This window comes from Platalea leucorodia, assembly GCF_965183815.1.
Source record: "Platalea leucorodia genome assembly, chromosome: 13".
NCBI classification, from domain to species: domain Eukaryota; kingdom Metazoa; phylum Chordata; class Aves; order Pelecaniformes; family Threskiornithidae; genus Platalea; species Platalea leucorodia.
Genome location: NC_138835.1, coordinates 10,259,001 through 10,274,717, shown reverse-complemented (window position 1 = coordinate 10,274,717; position 15,717 = coordinate 10,259,001). Strand labels below are relative to the sequence as shown.

The 15,717-nt window shown below is 54.2% G+C and overlaps 2 protein-coding genes across 2 annotated transcripts in view; both read left to right on the top strand.

Moving 5' to 3' along the window:
- The window catches only part of IFT52 (intraflagellar transport 52), an 18,378-nt gene extending 16,932 nt beyond the window's left edge, over positions 1-1,446 (top strand). The window contains exon 13 of the mRNA XM_082326143.1: positions 1,381-1,446. Within this exon, the coding sequence (XP_082182269.1) occupies positions 1,381-1,383 (3 nt within the window). The 3' untranslated portion in view covers positions 1,384-1,446. The remainder of the gene's footprint in view (positions 1-1,380) is intronic.
- MYBL2 (MYB proto-oncogene like 2) lies at positions 1,396-15,717 on the top strand. Its single transcript, XM_082326141.1, has 14 exons — positions 1,396-1,474; positions 2,594-2,665; positions 3,049-3,141; positions 4,917-5,137; positions 5,291-5,447; positions 5,598-5,729; positions 6,226-6,495; positions 7,778-8,164; positions 9,802-9,941; positions 10,929-11,028; positions 11,670-11,783; positions 12,352-12,468; positions 12,698-12,844; positions 14,995-15,717. Exons 2-14 carry the CDS (start codon positions 2,609-2,611, stop codon positions 15,121-15,123), a joined length of 2,064 nt encoding a protein of 687 aa, XP_082182267.1. The 5' UTR covers positions 1,396-1,474; positions 2,594-2,608; the 3' UTR covers positions 15,124-15,717.

Sequence of the window (15,717 nt, the reverse complement as noted above, 5' to 3'; positions counted from 1 at the left end):
GCTGTCGCCGGGGCTGCTGCCCCTGCGGCTTTTGCTGTCCCACTCTCCGTGCGCGGTGCGGCCGTGCCGCGGCCCGCCGGGATCCGCCGGGATCCACGCTCACCGCCTCTTGTCGCTTCTAGGAAGCGCCAGGCCTGTGCGCTCCTCTGGGGAGCCCATAGCGCACCCCTGGAGCGAGAGGCGCTGCGAAAGCAACGTGGGGAAGGTGGTTGATTTTAATTGGCTTTTTTTATGTTTTGACGGGAGGCGGCCGGCGGGGTTCCCGCGTCCCACGGCTGGCTGTGGCCTGAGGGAAGTGACCACAGCGTGGTGGCAGAAGCAAACCCCTTCCCGGAGCCAAGCAGAGCCGCGTCCGGGGGGATCTCGGTACGAACGTTCCCGGGGGCTGCCGGCGGGGTTTGCAGGGGCAGAGGTGACCCGGGCCGGGGGCGATCCGGCCGCCGTTGCTGTGGGGGGCTCGGTGCCGCCCCTCAGGGACGGGGCGGGCGGGCGCCCTCCCGCGCGCGCCTCTTTGTGCGGGCGGGAGGCAGCAGCGCGCATGCGCGGCCCGGCCCCGCGCGGGCGGGGGGGCGCCGTTGGCGCGAGATAGGAAAGTGCCGCCGCCGCCGCCGCCCGGCCCCGCCATGGCGCGCCGCAGCCGCGGGTGAGTGCGGGCCCCGCCGCCGCTCCGTGGGCCGGCCCCGCGCCTTCCCGCCGGGGCGGGCCGGCCCCGCGGACCCCACGGAGGCTCCTCTCCGCCGCGCGGCCCCGCCGCCCCGCCTGACGGCCCGTTCCCGCTCTCCGGCGGGGCGGCGGGCTGCAGGCAGGGCCGCGGCCCCGTACCCCCGGGCTCCGCTCTAACGGCTCCGCTTGGCTCCAGCCGGGAGCTGGGTGCGGGCCTGGCCTTGCCGGCTCGGTAGCAGGGGGGTGACAGGGCAGGCCGGGGGGGTCCGGGCCGCTGATGTGCAGAGCCCTTCGGGGCTGCCCGCCCGGCGGGAGCGGGCTGGCGCCTGGCTGCTGCTTCTTTTCTTTGCTCCAGCAATCGGGAAGACTGGTGAGCTATAAGGAGGGGAAATGGTGCCAGTCCCTAGATGCAAAGTCCTCCCAGAGGGAGAGAAGGGAGCAGAAATCAAGAGAAATGCTCCTTCCCCTGCTCTCGGCAGCATAAAAACTGCTAGCGTGCACCGGGAGTCCAAAGCTGAGGGACTCCTGTAAACCTGGGGTGTCTGAGTGAATGTCTGTGAGGTACTGGGGCTCAGTGCTGGCGGAGAGTAGATCTGGAGCTCTGCTCTGCACAGTGCAGGTTGCGCTCTGGAGCTCTGCTCTGCATGGTGGAGCTTGCTCCCTCTGCTGTGTTTTTATTGGAGGCAGAAATTATAATCTTCATTTATTCATCTCTAGTGAGGACCAGGATGAGCTGCATTACCAGGATACCGACTCAGATGTGCCGGAGCAGCGGGACGGCAGGTGCAAAGTCAAGTGGACACAAGAAGAGGTGAGTGAGAGCCCAGCACTTGCTGAGAGCAGGTGCTTTGGGGTAGGCCTCTGGCATTGCACCCGTGGCTTGGGTGCCTTCCCCAGTCCTCACCTGCTGGCCATGACACCACCTCCTGCTGTCTTAATAAGGCTGGGAGGTTCAGGGCAGTTTGAAGTGTTGCCTGGAGAGCAAGGGCTCCAGCCACTTTAGCTTGAGCGTACGAGCCCTGAGCGAGGCATCTGCTGCCCGCAGTGCTCCTATGAGTAAAGAGGGGTTCCAGAGGCTGGCTGAGGCCTCCAGTAAGCTGAATCGTGCAGTGGAAATGTCCTCCTTTTCCCCTAGCAACAGCAGGGAGCGTTGAGACTGTTGGGATTATGATTTAGTCATCCTGGCTGACAGCCTGAAATTAGTTGGGATATTTTCTTCCCTCCTCTCAGTCCCTCCATCTTTGTTCTGTTTGAAAGCTACAAGATGTCCTGTCTCCTCTGGGGTCTGAACACCAAGTAAGGTGGTCTTTGTGCAGGGATCAAAGCCTTGGGCTCATGTTGGGCAGGGAATTATTCCATGCCTCTGTTTGCCCAGCCGGAGCACACAGGCAGGGACATCTGTGGCAGGCTATGTGTGAGCTGTAAGAGTAGGTATACCTGGGCTATAGCAGGGTTTGTGAAAGAAATGCTGTAGAGCCCAATAGCACTGAAAGACAGTAAATCACCGGGCTAGTGGTGATACACTTAAACCAGTCAGCTTTCTTGGCCAGGCAAAAGCAGTGGCTGAGCTGGGAGATGGACTGTCTGGTCAGGGTTGTACTGGGGCTGGATAAGCAGGTAGCCTTGGCCACAGGGTTTGAACCAGACTGTACTGGAACAGAGATGAGCTCTTGTTTTGTGCTCACTGTATGAGCGTGCCCTAGTACAGAGCCCAGAACCAAACAGTCTGTTGCAGTTGGGCTCCATGTACTGGAGCGCTGCTAAGGGACGGTGTGAGCTACCTTCCTCCCCTGAATGCAGAATGCCAAAAAACATCTTCTTGACAGTTCAAAATATCTAGTTTGTTCTCTTGGTGCCGTCAGCCAAGGGGTGCCTGTGGGGTGTGTGTTGCCTCAGTGTATATGAAAGTGGATGTCTTTGTTCTTTGCAGGATGAGCAGCTGAAGATGTTAGTAAGGCATTACGGGCAGAATGACTGGAAGTTCCTGGCCAGTCACTTTCCTGTAAGTGACCCCTTGCATTGCTGGGAATCGTAGTGTTTGCATGTTGCTTCTTGTGCTCGTCGTGCCGGTTCTTTGTCTCTGTGCCACACCTTGTACAGTGGGACTTGGTTCTGTGACTGCAGCTCCAGGCTGTGAAATGGTGCTCCTTCAGGGCAAGGAGACATCCTTCTTGCATAGAAGACTTTCAAGGCAGAGTCTGTTGGAGCTGGGGTGAGAAACTGAGGTTCCTGTCCCTGTGCCCAGTGCGCTAGTCATTGTCTGTATTGTCCATGTGCTTCTGCAGGTTTTCTGTGGGACAACCTATGTGTGTGGGGACTGCTGTTGCTATAGGGGCTTTCGAAGCCTCTGGTCTAATGCATGGCTCCTCTCATTCCTTTTCCCAGAACCGCAGTGATCAGCAGTGTCAGTACCGGTGGCTGAGAGTGTTGAATCCAGACTTGGTTAAGGGCCCTTGGACCAAAGAGGAGGACCAAAAGGTAAGTCAGGGCCGAGAGGATCTGAGTGTTGGACTGTCTCTGTCTGCAGAGAGGATGGAGGCGTCAGACCTTCGGGTCTTTATGTAAACTGTGGGTAATTCTTTCCAGTGGTGGATATCCGCAAGAGCAGCACTCTGACCTATTCTGAGCAGACTAATGCAGCTGTGGTCATGATGAGCAGAAGCAGGTCTAGGCCTCTTTAGCAAAACACCTTCTCCCTTTCACACAGTACTGCTGCAGTAGGGTGCCAAGAGAAAGAGCAGAAAAGGGAATTAATTCATTTGCCTGCTGGCAGATCTCCACCTGCCCATGTTGGACCCAAGAGAAAATAAAAGTGGCATTTCCTGTGCCACAGTAGACAGCCTAAAGTGGATGTCTGAGGTCAGCTCGGTGAATCATGACTTCTGCAAATCCGTTTCTCTGCTGATTTCAGAGTGAGCTGAGAGGGGCCAGCTCAGATAAACTCATCATCTGGATGTGCTTAAGAAAAGTTGGAATGAATTCCAACTTCTACCAAGGTTTTCTGCTGCAAAATTTCCTAGTTTGTCAGATTCTCTGTAACACTTCTGCTCCCATTTCTTTCCCTTGTGGTCCCATTACAGGCTGTTATGGTCCCTTTTGCCTCCCATCTGTGTGTTATGTCAAGCACGTCCTAAGGAAGCTTCCACCGTCCTACAGCAGAGCAATAGCTGCCTGCTTTCCCCTTCCCTTGGCACGTCCTGACTCTGCCAGCCTACCCAGTCATGGTGCCCACTGCCATCCTGGCCAGGCTGGGCTCCAGCTTTCTCCTCCTGACAATGCACATTGCTTTGCCCTGCAAGCTCTCCAGCTCCTTGGCCTGTGCCTCAGTTTGGTGTCTTTGGTCCATTTGTCTGCACTTAATAGTCAAGAGTCTGCAGTTAGGAACATTTGTTATGGGTCAAGAGCACTGTGAGCATCACATGTCTACCTGCACCTTTCAGCTGAACGCAGCTGGCCAGGGTAGAAATGCTCTTTGAGAACACTTCAACCTCCTCTCTAAGATTTTGGTGGACTGAACATTGCAGACAGTAGATTGTTTTGTCCTGACTGTGCCATGGACATATCACAGGGGCTCAGAACAGATTCCGTGCCCAGAGGTATTTGCATTGAGCCTCAGGCAGAAGTGACAAAGCTCTGGGTGAAGGGGAGGTGGCAAAGTGGATCGCTCTTAAGTGAATATTGTTCGGTTTTGCTTTGGAGCTCTCGCTGGGCATCCTGCTGCTAGCGGGGGGTGGAGTTGCAGGCCCTGGCATGTCCTTGGTGCAGTAGCCTCTGTTAAAGGGAGGCTGCGCCTCTGTCCCAGCGAGCAGACCAGTGCAGAGCTTATGGGGACTGTTGTCGTGTGGCCAGGTCCTTGGTAGGAGGGAGGGCAGAGGAGCATTGGAGCACGTGGGACTTGGCCCTGGCTCAGAAATTGGGCACGTGTTTTTAAATCTGAGCCCCTCTGCCCTTGGTGTTCCTGCCAGTCTCCACCCCATCTTCTGTGAGTGGTTGTCTGCGTTCACAGGTGCCATGTGGCAAAAAGTCTGCATGGAAACAGCCTCTTTCAGAAATTTAGCTGAATCATTGCTCTCACAAGTGTTGGTACACCTGGTTGTCTGGGCTGGATCCCTCCAGCTTTTTCTCCTAGGGGGCCTTTCTCTGTCTGCCCTTACCTGGTCCCAAGAGAGGTGAAGAGCAAAGCCTGAAGATGAGTGTATTGACCTTCCTCTCCTTTATTCCATTTCCTTATTTCCCTCCCGCTCTCTTCAAAGGTAATTGAACTGGTTAAAAAATATGGCACCAAACAATGGACCCTGATAGCCAAGCACCTGAAAGGGCGGTTAGGGAAGCAGTGCCGGGAACGCTGGCATAATCACCTGAACCCTGAGGTGAAGAAGTCCTCATGGACAGAGGAAGAGGATCGCATCATTTTTGAGGCCCACAAGGTCCTGGGGAATCGTTGGGCGGAGATTGCCAAGCTACTGCCTGGGAGGTAGGACCTCTTTGCTCACTGTTGCCTTCACAGCTGGGTAGCCAGTGGAGATCCATGTGTTGGGCTCACAGGATGGGGCTGGAGAGCATGTAGGAGCTGTGCTTTAAAGCTGCTGTAAATGATGATTCCTGTTTCCTTCTGCTTTCTCTGCAGGACAGACAATGCTGTGAAGAATCACTGGAACTCCACCATCAAGCGGAAGGTGGACACAGGAGGCTTCCTCAATGAAACTAAGGGGTCCAAGTCACTGTACTTGCTCGTGGAGGTGGATGACAAGGAGAAGCAAAGTCGAACGAGAGCTGGGAGCCAGGTACTGCGCCAGCACGTTTGCAGCAGGCAGCTGGGTCAGTCCCCTGCTCTGCTAAGGCATATCAGAGCTGTTCATCCACCCTTCTGCTGCCTCTCACATGGCCTTTGCCACAGCCTGGTGTCTACACAGACAGTGTGTGCCTTCCCCCAGCCTTCTCCAAGAGACTGGCTCTTGGGAGATCTCTCCCTCCAAGAGCTAGAGGTGTATTGTGAGCCTGAGTGTGTTATCCAGGCGGAGGACAGCAGTCTGCTGGTGCTGTTATCTTGCCAATCCCAGCATCAGGTCTGTCTTGGAGACTGAAGGTTGTTTTTTTTTTTTTTTTGCCTCTGTTGTGCTGTTGCTGGTGGGAGGGGGCTGTTCCAGACAGAGGGGGGGACATGGTGAAGAGGTATTGTGTTGCTTTCCTCTAAAAAGGGAAGCAGGGGAAGTACACCCAATTATTCTTTCATGAAGAAGGCATGTAGTTTTCAAAGGCAGGCTCTTGGGAAGTAGGAAATGCAGAATTAGTGCTATCTGTTAAGCTTTTTTTCAACTTTCTCCTGGGATACAGTTAAGTGAAATCTTCAATTAAACAGTCCTGTGCTTGTTATGTTGCATGGGTTCCTGCTCAGGGAGGGTATGGGGCAGAGCAGTGAGGGAGAACAGGGATGTGAAACAAACTGAATGGCAGGTGGGAGAGCAGGCAGAGCTGATTGTGTCCAGGGACCCTTGCTTTTTGTCCCCAGGACTTGACATTGTTGCTCCTAAGGGCTGGACTTTCTTTGTTGTTTGTGCAAAGACGGTCCTGCCGAACTGCCCAGTTGATGTCTCTGAAATAAAGGAAGAGGATGTCAGTGACGAGGAAGTGACGGGTGTGCAGGAGTTACCCTCAGAGCTGCCGGCTGCTGAGCTGGCAGAGCACAACACCGAGGGAACCCCAGATGATGCGGTGCCTGAGGATGCCTCTTCATTTGTCACATCACCGTACAAATGGGTCGTCGAAGCTGCCAACTATTTGTACCCAACATCTGTGCCAGCCTTTAATGAAGCTCTGGACATGATTGAATCTGTAAGTAACAGACCCTCGTTCCTCCAGCTAATGTAGGGAGATTGATCCCCACCCTTTTCCCTTGAGTGAACTTACTGGGTCCCCTTGCTCATCACCATGGGCATCCCCCTGAGGGCTGGGCCTGTCACTGGCCTGCAGCTTCCCCCCCCCCCCCCCCCCCCCCCGTCTCTTTTCTGGGGCTGGGTTAGGCCTTTCCAGCTCTGCCAGTATTGCTCGGGGCTTGCAAATTCCCCTAGGTGGGTGTCCTTGTGCATGGGCTCTGCTGGTGTGGGAGGCTGTAGATGCTGGCAAACCTGATCTCAAGCCCTCCTTTATCAGCCAGAGTGTCCCCAGCTCTCCCTTTTATAAAAGGTCAGGCCCATGCTTATGGGCTTTCTTTTCCCTCCTGTTACGGGATGGGATAGGACAGGACAGACTGGGAATAGGCCCAGGGACCAGGCCCACTTGTAGTGTGCAGGACAGACCCCTTCACACCGGGATGATGCCACCATTCGCTTTCAGTGGAGGTAGCTTCACTGAAACTAGTAATTTTGGGCCAGCCAGGCAGTGCTGAGGTCCCCAGGGTGATCGAGGCATGCCAGGGAGGGAGGCTGGCTAGAATCACTTTTGCTACCATCAGAGGGAAATGTCTCTGCAGCCCCCAGCCTGCCTGAGGAGCTTATGAGCTGATTATCCGTGAAGGATCCACTTTGCATGTGTATAGGAGGACATAGAGTCTGTACCCAAGGCTTAACGGCCCATCTGTGGGTCCTTAAGGGCCTGCTTGTGTGGTACTTTGGGTATTTGTGGGGTTGAGCTGGGAAGCAGCTGATCTCTGAACCGGTCTGGTTATTTTTAATCTGCTTCCAGCAGTGCGTGTTACAGCAGAGTCCTGTGTCCCGCTGTATTGGTGTGCCCAAGAGTGTGCTTTGCTGTTGGGTGACAGTCGCTTCATTCAGCCCCTGTCCCCAGCTGCTTTTTTCGTCTGCTCTGTGTGGGGGTGCAGCTGTTTGTGCAGCTGTGCTGTGAACTGAACTGGGAAACCAGCCTGGCGTAAATAGAAAAATCTGCCCTGTGCACAAACAGCAGCTTTCAGCTGGGTGAGTTCCCTGGTCTGGTTCTCAGCTGTGCTGGCAGCAGAGGGGAGGAGGGCTTGAGCTCTGGTCTAGCCAGGCTCCTTGCAAAAGCCAGTGTGATCTCGCACACCCGCTTATTTCACCTCCCAGTTCATCTTTGCATCCGCACCGGTTGGCTGCTCAGCTTTCCTTCCTGGGCTGCTTCTGATGGTTTCCCTTGTGCGCAGGACCCAGACGGGTGGTGTGATCTGACCCAGTTTGACCTGCCTGAGGAACCCTCTGCCGGCAGCAGCAGCAGCAGCAACAGCCCGGTGAGGCAAACCCCCAGCAAGCCAACGCCATCCCTGCCCAATATGACCGAGTACCGCCTGGATGGCCACACCATCTCTGACCTCAGCAAGAGCAGCAAGGGGGAGCTCATCCCCATCTCTCCGCACGCAGAGGTGAGCTTTGGCACACCGCCCTCTGTGCTGAAGAGGCAGAAGAAGAGGAAGATCTCCCTCTCCCCCGTCACGGAGAATGCCACCAGCACCAGCCTTTCCTTCCTTGACTCCTGCAACAGCATGACGCCCAAGAGCACCCCTGTCAAGACACTGCCCTTCTCTCCATCTCAGGTACAGAGCAATGGCAGAGCCCGGTCTGTGCTCCTCTGCTCGGGCTTGGTTGTGAGCTAATAAGCATGTTAGTGCTCTGTCTGCTTGACTTAATGCCATGTATTCCCATCAGCTCTGCCAGCTTTGTGTTTCTCCTTCCTTGAATGAGGCAGTGCCAGTGCACAAGGTGTGTCTCTTTGCTAAAGCAAGGCGCAGAGCTGGGTTCTCACCTTGCTTGTCTCCAGCGCTGCCCTTCCTGTGGGAGCAGCAGCCTGTGTCTGCCTCTGGGAGCGCTTGCAGCGTTGGAGAAGCCCAGCTGCCCTGTGTGATGGGCAGGGCATGTGCCTGCTGTGAGGAAGGACACCACTGTGCAGATGTACATGCCTGCCCGCTCCAGGATTGCTGGAGAGCACGGTGCTTCTGTCCCCACGGCATTGCTGCCCCAGCTGTGGGTAGCAGCGTGGCAACAGTGAAAAGTGGCTTTCCCTGTTCGTTTCCAGTTAAGTCACGCAGGCAGGCTCGGCAGCACACACCTTGTGCGGATCTCTGAGTTGCTGTGCTTAGGAAAATGCCCCTGGGCTTGTCTCCTTTGCAAAAGGGACTCGGGTGCTTTCAGCCTTTGTCACGCCTCCTACAGTGTCCGCACACGTGTGCACACATGGTTTCCATCATCTTGGAGCACTGTGGTGTTCAAACCCACTAGTGTCTTGTATATTGATCTGGTGGAGTTCTGTCTATAAAACAGAATAAAGGCTGCTGTGTTGCTGCGTTCTCCAGCACAGTTCCCACAGCTGCTCTGTTGTTCAGACCCTGTCTACCTGTGCCTTCCAGGCCTTTATTTCTGCTGTTTCTGCAGCCCAGCCCTGGGCGGCACATGGGAGAGCACCACCGGACAGTCTGACACCTGGGTTCAGGTGCACCTCAAATGCAAGGCCAGCAAGAACTGGGAAGTCAGAGTGAGACCTGAAATGTGCAGCTCTGCAGAGTGTGGCAGGCTGGAAGGCCTGGAGTGAATCTGAGAAGGCAAACGGCATGTCCTGCCTCTTGGGCTGAGCTTTAACTGTCCGTTAATGTAACACACACAGCTCTTCTCTCCCAATAGATTCTTGGGTACAAACTTTGTTCCTTACGGGAGTAAAGTTGTCGCTTATTAGCTGTCATGAAGTAAAATCCTAGCAGGGGTGAGATGGTTTGTGGTTTTCTCACAGTTTAGGCTGAAGACAGCTCAATGCAAAATCTGCTAACTTGTACGCTGTTGTGTTACGTGGACTTCCCTCATGTTTGAGGTGGGAATAGAGCTTTGGTGGGCTGGCGTTACCCCTCCTTCACCATTTTGCTTGGCCTTATCTAGACCAGTGTGAGGAGAGACTTCTCTCTCACCCCGTAGCTGCTTGTAGACATCAACTCATCCCTTGTGGGAAGTGAATAATCTTTATGGGTGTGAGGCGCCTTCTGGCAACTTTCATCAGTGTGTCCATCTACAGGACTGTAAGAGTCATCCTGGTTTATGCTGGGACGGATCCCTCTTGTGCCACTCACCATGGGAGAATTGTCCCTACTTCAGGTTTCCCCCCATATTTAGGAAAATGTAATGACTTGTGATACTGAGATGCTTGAGACTGAGTGTCTTCTCTCTCTTTCTTTTCTGTACTGTGCAGTTCTTAAACTTTTGGACCAAACAGGATACACTGGAACTGGAGAACCCATCTCTGACCTCCACGCCTGTGTGCAGTCAGAAGGTGATCGTCACCACTCCTCTGCACAGGGACAAGACCCCTCTGCTCCAGAAGAACTCAGCGTAAGTCCTTTCCTCCTCCCCCATCCCCAGCTGAGCAGCGTCCTTTGTCACACAGGAGTCTGGTCCAATTCAAGCATACCACCCCCAGTTCTTGTACTGGCACTACTGAGAGAGGGGCAGGGCAGGCTGGGGATTTCCTTAAATCGGTGTTTTCCCCCAAATACAGCTCCTCTCTGAGCTGCAGGGAACAAGTGTCCAGGCTGACTGGGGCCACGGCCAAGTGACCACCGTCGTGCTCAGCTGCTGGGTGGGCTGTTGCCTTCTGTGCACATCTTTGTCTGGGAAGCGTTGCTGTGCTGTGAGCCCTGTGCCAGCAGGGAAGGGATTTGATTTTCGTGGCAAGAGCTGTTCAGATCCATCCCTTCAGCTTTGCACCCCCTGCTTTGCCTGTCCTGAGGGGCAGTCCAGGGCAATGATTGCCCAAGGCGCTGTACCAGGCAGGTGAGAAGGGGTGTTTTGCTGGCGGACCTGTTGCTGTACTGAAGCAGCACAGTGTTTGGGGGCGCTGGCTGTGCTGGCAAAACCGCTTTGTTGTTGGCATGGTCCAGAGCAGCTCCCCCATCCAGGTGGTGTGAGCTGGCTTGGCTGCTCTAAGTGCATTTGCACCCAGGACTTGTGCTGGTCCGGCTGTGACTGTCACAAAGCCCAGGCCTGAGCAGATCTGCCAGCAGAGTAGGGCTGGCCTGCAGAACTGCTTGTCGCCTGGCAGAGGTGCTGTACCGCTTTCTGACAAGGGTGCTTGGCAGCTGGCAGGGTGGAGCAGCATAGCTGGCATGTCTGAAAGATGTTTTCCCTGCTAAAGGCTCCTCTGTGCCTGTTTGCCCTGCTCACACCCCAGGAGCAGTCCAGCCAGGCAGGTGGCTTCTGCTGCCGCCATATGAGACTCTGCAGGTGGCTCGTGTAATGAGAGGGCTCAGAAGGAGGGGGGTTACTTTGTGTGGGTTACAGCATGTCTGATCCGTCATCTTTCCCACTCTCTGCTGCCAGGTTTGTCACACCAGATCAGAAGTATGTGGTGGACAACACTCCTCACACCCCCACACCTTTCAAAAACGCCCTGGAGAAATATGGACCAATTAGGCCTCTGGTAAGTATTGGGCAGGTCTGCCGCTTGCCGATGGCAGAAACGTAATGCGTACAAAGGGGATGTGGGGTAGGTTCCAGTGGAGCTGTGAGCGAGCTGTTATCTGTGCCATAACAAGGTACAGTTTGGTAGTGCCAGGCTGAGATGGGAGGGATGAAGGGGACCTTGTCATGGTGAACATGTCATGGTGAGTAGCCACGGGACTCTTAGCTCCTCTGTAAACCAGCTAAAAATGCCAAAAACTGCCCTTGAATCAGGCTGCAGTGCTTGGCTACTGATGACCCTGAGGAAAAGCAAGGGAATGATCTACCTAGGCATCTCTGAGGAACTCAGTCTCTGAATGCAGCTGTTGTGGGGATGGCAGTTTCCAGTATCCCAGGCCTTCTGTGCATACTGGTCTCTCGAGAGCACATTTGGGGTTCAGCTGATAAGAGTCTGTCATGCCTGGAGATCCTGTAAATGTCTCGGGCTAGAAGAAACCTTGTCATGTCTTTTCTAGCTGGGAAGTAAATAAGTCGTCTTTATGTTTGTCCTCCCACAGTGGGCTCCCGGACCCCATTATCCCTTGAGGGAAATAATATTGAGTCTGCCCAGCCTACAGATTTTGACTGTCTTGTGCTCTCTCTCTCTGCATTTATCACCAGCCCCAGACTCCTCACCTGGAAGAAGACTTGAAAGAGGTGCTCCGCAGTGAAGCCGGCATCGAACTTATCATAGAGGATGATGTGAAGCCTGAGAAACAGAAGAGGAAACAAGGGGTGAGCTGATTCTGCATCCAGTACCTGCTGCTGAGCTGCCCTGTGCTGTTGAGGGGTGTTTTGGCTGGTTTTGTTCATCCTGCTGTTGATGCCCAGAAGGTTTTGGCCCACGGCTGCTGTCTTTTAATCAGCAAGACGTGCCTGAGGTTATGGCCTACTTAAAACACGGCCAGCTGTGTCCTGGTTTATGCTGAACTGAGGGCATGCTAGGAGATGCCATGTCCCTAACCTACAGGAGAGATCCGTGGCACACTTGGAGCATCTGTGGCCAGTTGGGCTCCCAGAAGGCCGTGGGCTGGCATGCAAAGTCTGTTGGCTCAGTTCCCTGGTGGCCTTCCTTTCTTACTGAAAGGGGCTTCCTCTTCTAAACCGGTGGCTCTTGGTGCCAGGAGGAGAGCACTGGAGGCTGCTCTGCCCTGTGGTGGGGAAGGCTGCTGCATGCCTTCTTCCCGAGGTGCTGGTGCAATGCAGACCTGGGGTGACGTGGGCTTGCTGTGCACCTTGGGCCCTTAGGATGGGAGTTCACCAGGTTGATTCATGCCAACGCTTGTTTTTCTGTGTCCCCCAGTTGCGCAGGAGTCCCATCAAGAAGGTCCGGAAGTCTCTGGCCCTGGATATTGTGGATGAAGATATGACGCAAAACGTGCCTGCCCTCCCCAAGACTGTCTGTTTCAAAAGAGCCCAGGTGAGGGGTACTGTGCTGGGAGCAGGGGTAGAGCTGGCTTCTGCGCCAGAGAAACCCTGTGCAAAGCAGCGATGGGAGCTTTGCCACCTGCAGCTGCCTCGGAACAGCGCATGTGAACGTGGATGAAGGGCAGGATTTGTTAGCCGGCCTTTTGGCCGGGCCAAGTATCAGCACTGGTAGGGCAAATTAACTTGTTTCTTTATACTTTTTTTTTTTTTCCCCTTTGCAGCCTATGAATTTCATGTCAAGGTCCCTGAACCCTTCCTCCTCGAGCAGGAAGAACGACAGCGGTTTGCTCAACAGAGCCTTCATGCAAGAGCAGCCAGAGAAGATGTCCTGCAGGAAAATGCCAAGCCATTTCAGACCACTGGCACCGGTAAGCCCTGCAGCCACTGCCCTCCCAGTCAGGAGGTTAGCTGGTAGTGCAGCCCTTGTCCCTCCTCGGGAGGAGGAGTGAGGGGATGAAGCTCTGCGCATTCCTGCGTAGGCATCCATATGCTGTCAGGGCTGTCTTTGCGCCCAGGTTTGGAGATGCTGAGCCAGCAGTGTCATGCTGCAGCTCCCTCCTGTCTCTTTGCAAACCTGCCCTTCTGCTGGGGCTCAAAGCCCCATGGCTGATCAGAGCTGTGGCCTGCTTGTTTGGCTGCAGATTTCCTCATGGGAATCCATGTCCTGTCCCAATCCATCAGGGAATTCAGAGGATTGACCCAGCAGTGAAGAAAACTTTCCCTTTTCCCGTGAGCACTCCTTGAGTGGGCAACAGTAGGCTCATCTTTTGCTTCCCTGTGTATAGCAAGCCTGTGAAGTGCTGTATAAATGCCAAACAAAAAGGTATTTCCCATCTCTCTGATTTTTAGGGTGTTTCTAGGTTGTGATGAAGGCTGTGTGCCATAGGCAGCGTAGGCTGGCTTTATTCTGCTGTTTCCCTGAACCTGTGGCAGTACAGAGCTCCAGCTGACAGCGTGCCACCTTTGTAGCTCATGCTGAGGCTGGTGGTGTTACAGCTACCCTTGTTCCTCAGCTCAGCACTGGAGCACGTTGGGCTGTGCTGAAGTCCGTGGCCTACAAATACACTTTCTTGTGCTCTCCTTGAAACCTTCACCATTTGGTATGTTTGCAGGCAGAGTGCACTAGGAGAGGGGCACCCCTGCTTTGTTAGGCAGTGGGGCTTAGAGAAGGGGATTTGGACCATGGTTTTGCAGATATTTGCTTGGGCCAAGTCATGGGAGCTCTCTGGTAGCTTGAATGAGGATGAAAATACGTGCTCTCCGTGGTGGGGGGTGAAACTGCAACTGGGGGTAATGTGGGGGTGTTTACAGATCCCAGGAAGAGCCCGGGTACAGGGTAGTCTTCACTGAGCAGCCTTGGCTCAGTCTTCACAAAACACTGCGGCAAGGAGGGTTGCATCTGTCCCTGGATTAGAGCTGTCTCTTGTGAAAGCTCTTTCTTCTGACAAATAAGTACTCCTCAGCCAGAGTAATTCCTTCCCCCTCTCAAAATAGACTCTACTTAAACACTTCCATTTCTCCTCCTGTCCTCGGCAGGGCTGTGTTGCTCTGAGAGCTAAGAGTTCCATATAAATAAAGCTTTGGGAGTGACTTGAAGGTGACAGTAAGGCAGCTTGTATGGTGACAGTACAGGTGTGCAGTGAAATCCTGTTGCCCAAAGACAGCAGAGCTGTCTGTGGTGTTGCTGGGCTCTCGGGATTTATTGTGGTGGACTGGTGTTACTGGCAGTGGCAGTTATTTATTAAGGAAGCTCACCTAGCTGTGGGCTGAGCCTAAATCAGCCCCAAAGCCATGCTGCGGCTGCGCGGGGCCTTGTTACTGTGAGCAAGCACTGGAGCTCGAGCTCTGGTTCTTTGCAGTGCGTGTAAATGGGTATTTCCAGTTCAGGGCATTGTGTATCGCTTGGCTGCATTTATTGGAGGATTCGCAGGGGTTTTCCTGGAGTGGAAGAACACCTCATGGGTGCCCTTTCTGCACGCAGTGACTGAAGCACACCTGATTTTCAGCTCTTGCTGTGTGCTGCAGGGCGCTGCTGAAACTACAGACACCAAATTGCTGTTAAGGATGGTCTTTGACCAATCTAGACCTGGGGCTGTGCAGCTCATGCAGGAATCGAACTGCTTGGGAGTAAACCCCAAAGCTGTTCTTGAATTCCCTCCATCCCCCTGGAATCTCTTTAGCACAAGGAGCCTTAGTGGGTTTGAGCTTTGGGGTTTTTGTCTCAAGCCAAGTAAGGGAAAGCCCTGAAAGGGCACATGGGTTGTCTTGAAACGGAGCACTCACCTGGGAAACCGCTGAGCGTAACCCCCTTTGCTAGGAACGCCCATCTCGGCTGTGATGAGTAACTGGTGGTGTGCAAGTTCCTCCTGGTTGCAAGATGGGTGCTCCTAAGGTTGAAGCTTTATTTCCCTTGGGTAGCAGAGAGTTGTTAGTTTTATGTTATTAAAACAGGATGTCGACATTGTGTTTGTCCTCGCCCTTACCTGTGGTGTACACATGCTTGCTTTTATCTCCGTAGATGACCAGGGCTTGGAAAGCGGTGGCCTGTGGTGGAACCCGAGACCAACTCTTCATGCAGGAGAGAGCTCGACAGTTTTTGGGCATGTTGAAACAGTCTCACACATCAAGGACCTTAATCTTATCATGAAGGATTGTTCTGCTTGTTTTTATTTTATTTTTTAAATTTTTTTATAAGTGGAGGGGAGGGGGAACCACAGGAAAAAATATCCTCTGCCAGACCTTAGTGTGTGGGGGGGATTTTTTTCCTTCTGTTCCCAGGTAGATCTATATTGTGATAAATTGGGCTAATTGCTGGCTAATGTGTGGAATGCAAGTTTTGGGATCATTACGGAAAGGCAAACGAGGGAGGGCTGGAGAGCTAACAGCAAGACCTCTCTCTGCAAGACCTGGGTCCTGCAAAAGTAGAAGCACGCGGCCGTGTTCCACCGTGGAGCAGCACGTGCAGCGGGCGGTGGAGACCGGCCTCGCAGCCTGCCTGGATTTCGTGCTGGTTGCTCCGGTACCTCGGGAATGGCTTTTGCGAAGGTTCCTGCATGTCTTGTGTCTCCCCTTCTGGCTTTCCCCGGGGGATGGAGTGGTTCCCCTTCGCTCTAGGAGGAGGGAGGGTGCTGTGCACTTGTGGGAGATGTGCTTTGGGCCGACCCGTGTTGGGAGCCGGCCCCTTGCTCCCTGTGGGGCTCTTTTGTACTGCCAGGCCACAGAGGGGGAGCGGCGGGCGCCT

Excerpts from the sequence above, each read along its gene's own strand:
- MYBL2 (XM_082326141.1), top strand. The coding sequence starts at position 2,609 with ATGTTAGTAAGGCATTACGGGCAGAATGACTGGAAGTTCCTGGCCAGT. Across the intron at positions 5,138-5,290 it reads GCCAAGCTACTGCCTGGGAG|GACAGACAATGCTGTGAAGA; the intron begins GTAGGACCTCTT and ends CTTTCTCTGCAG. Across the intron at positions 11,784-12,351 it reads AACAGAAGAGGAAACAAGGG|TTGCGCAGGAGTCCCATCAA; the intron begins GTGAGCTGATTC and ends TGTGTCCCCCAG.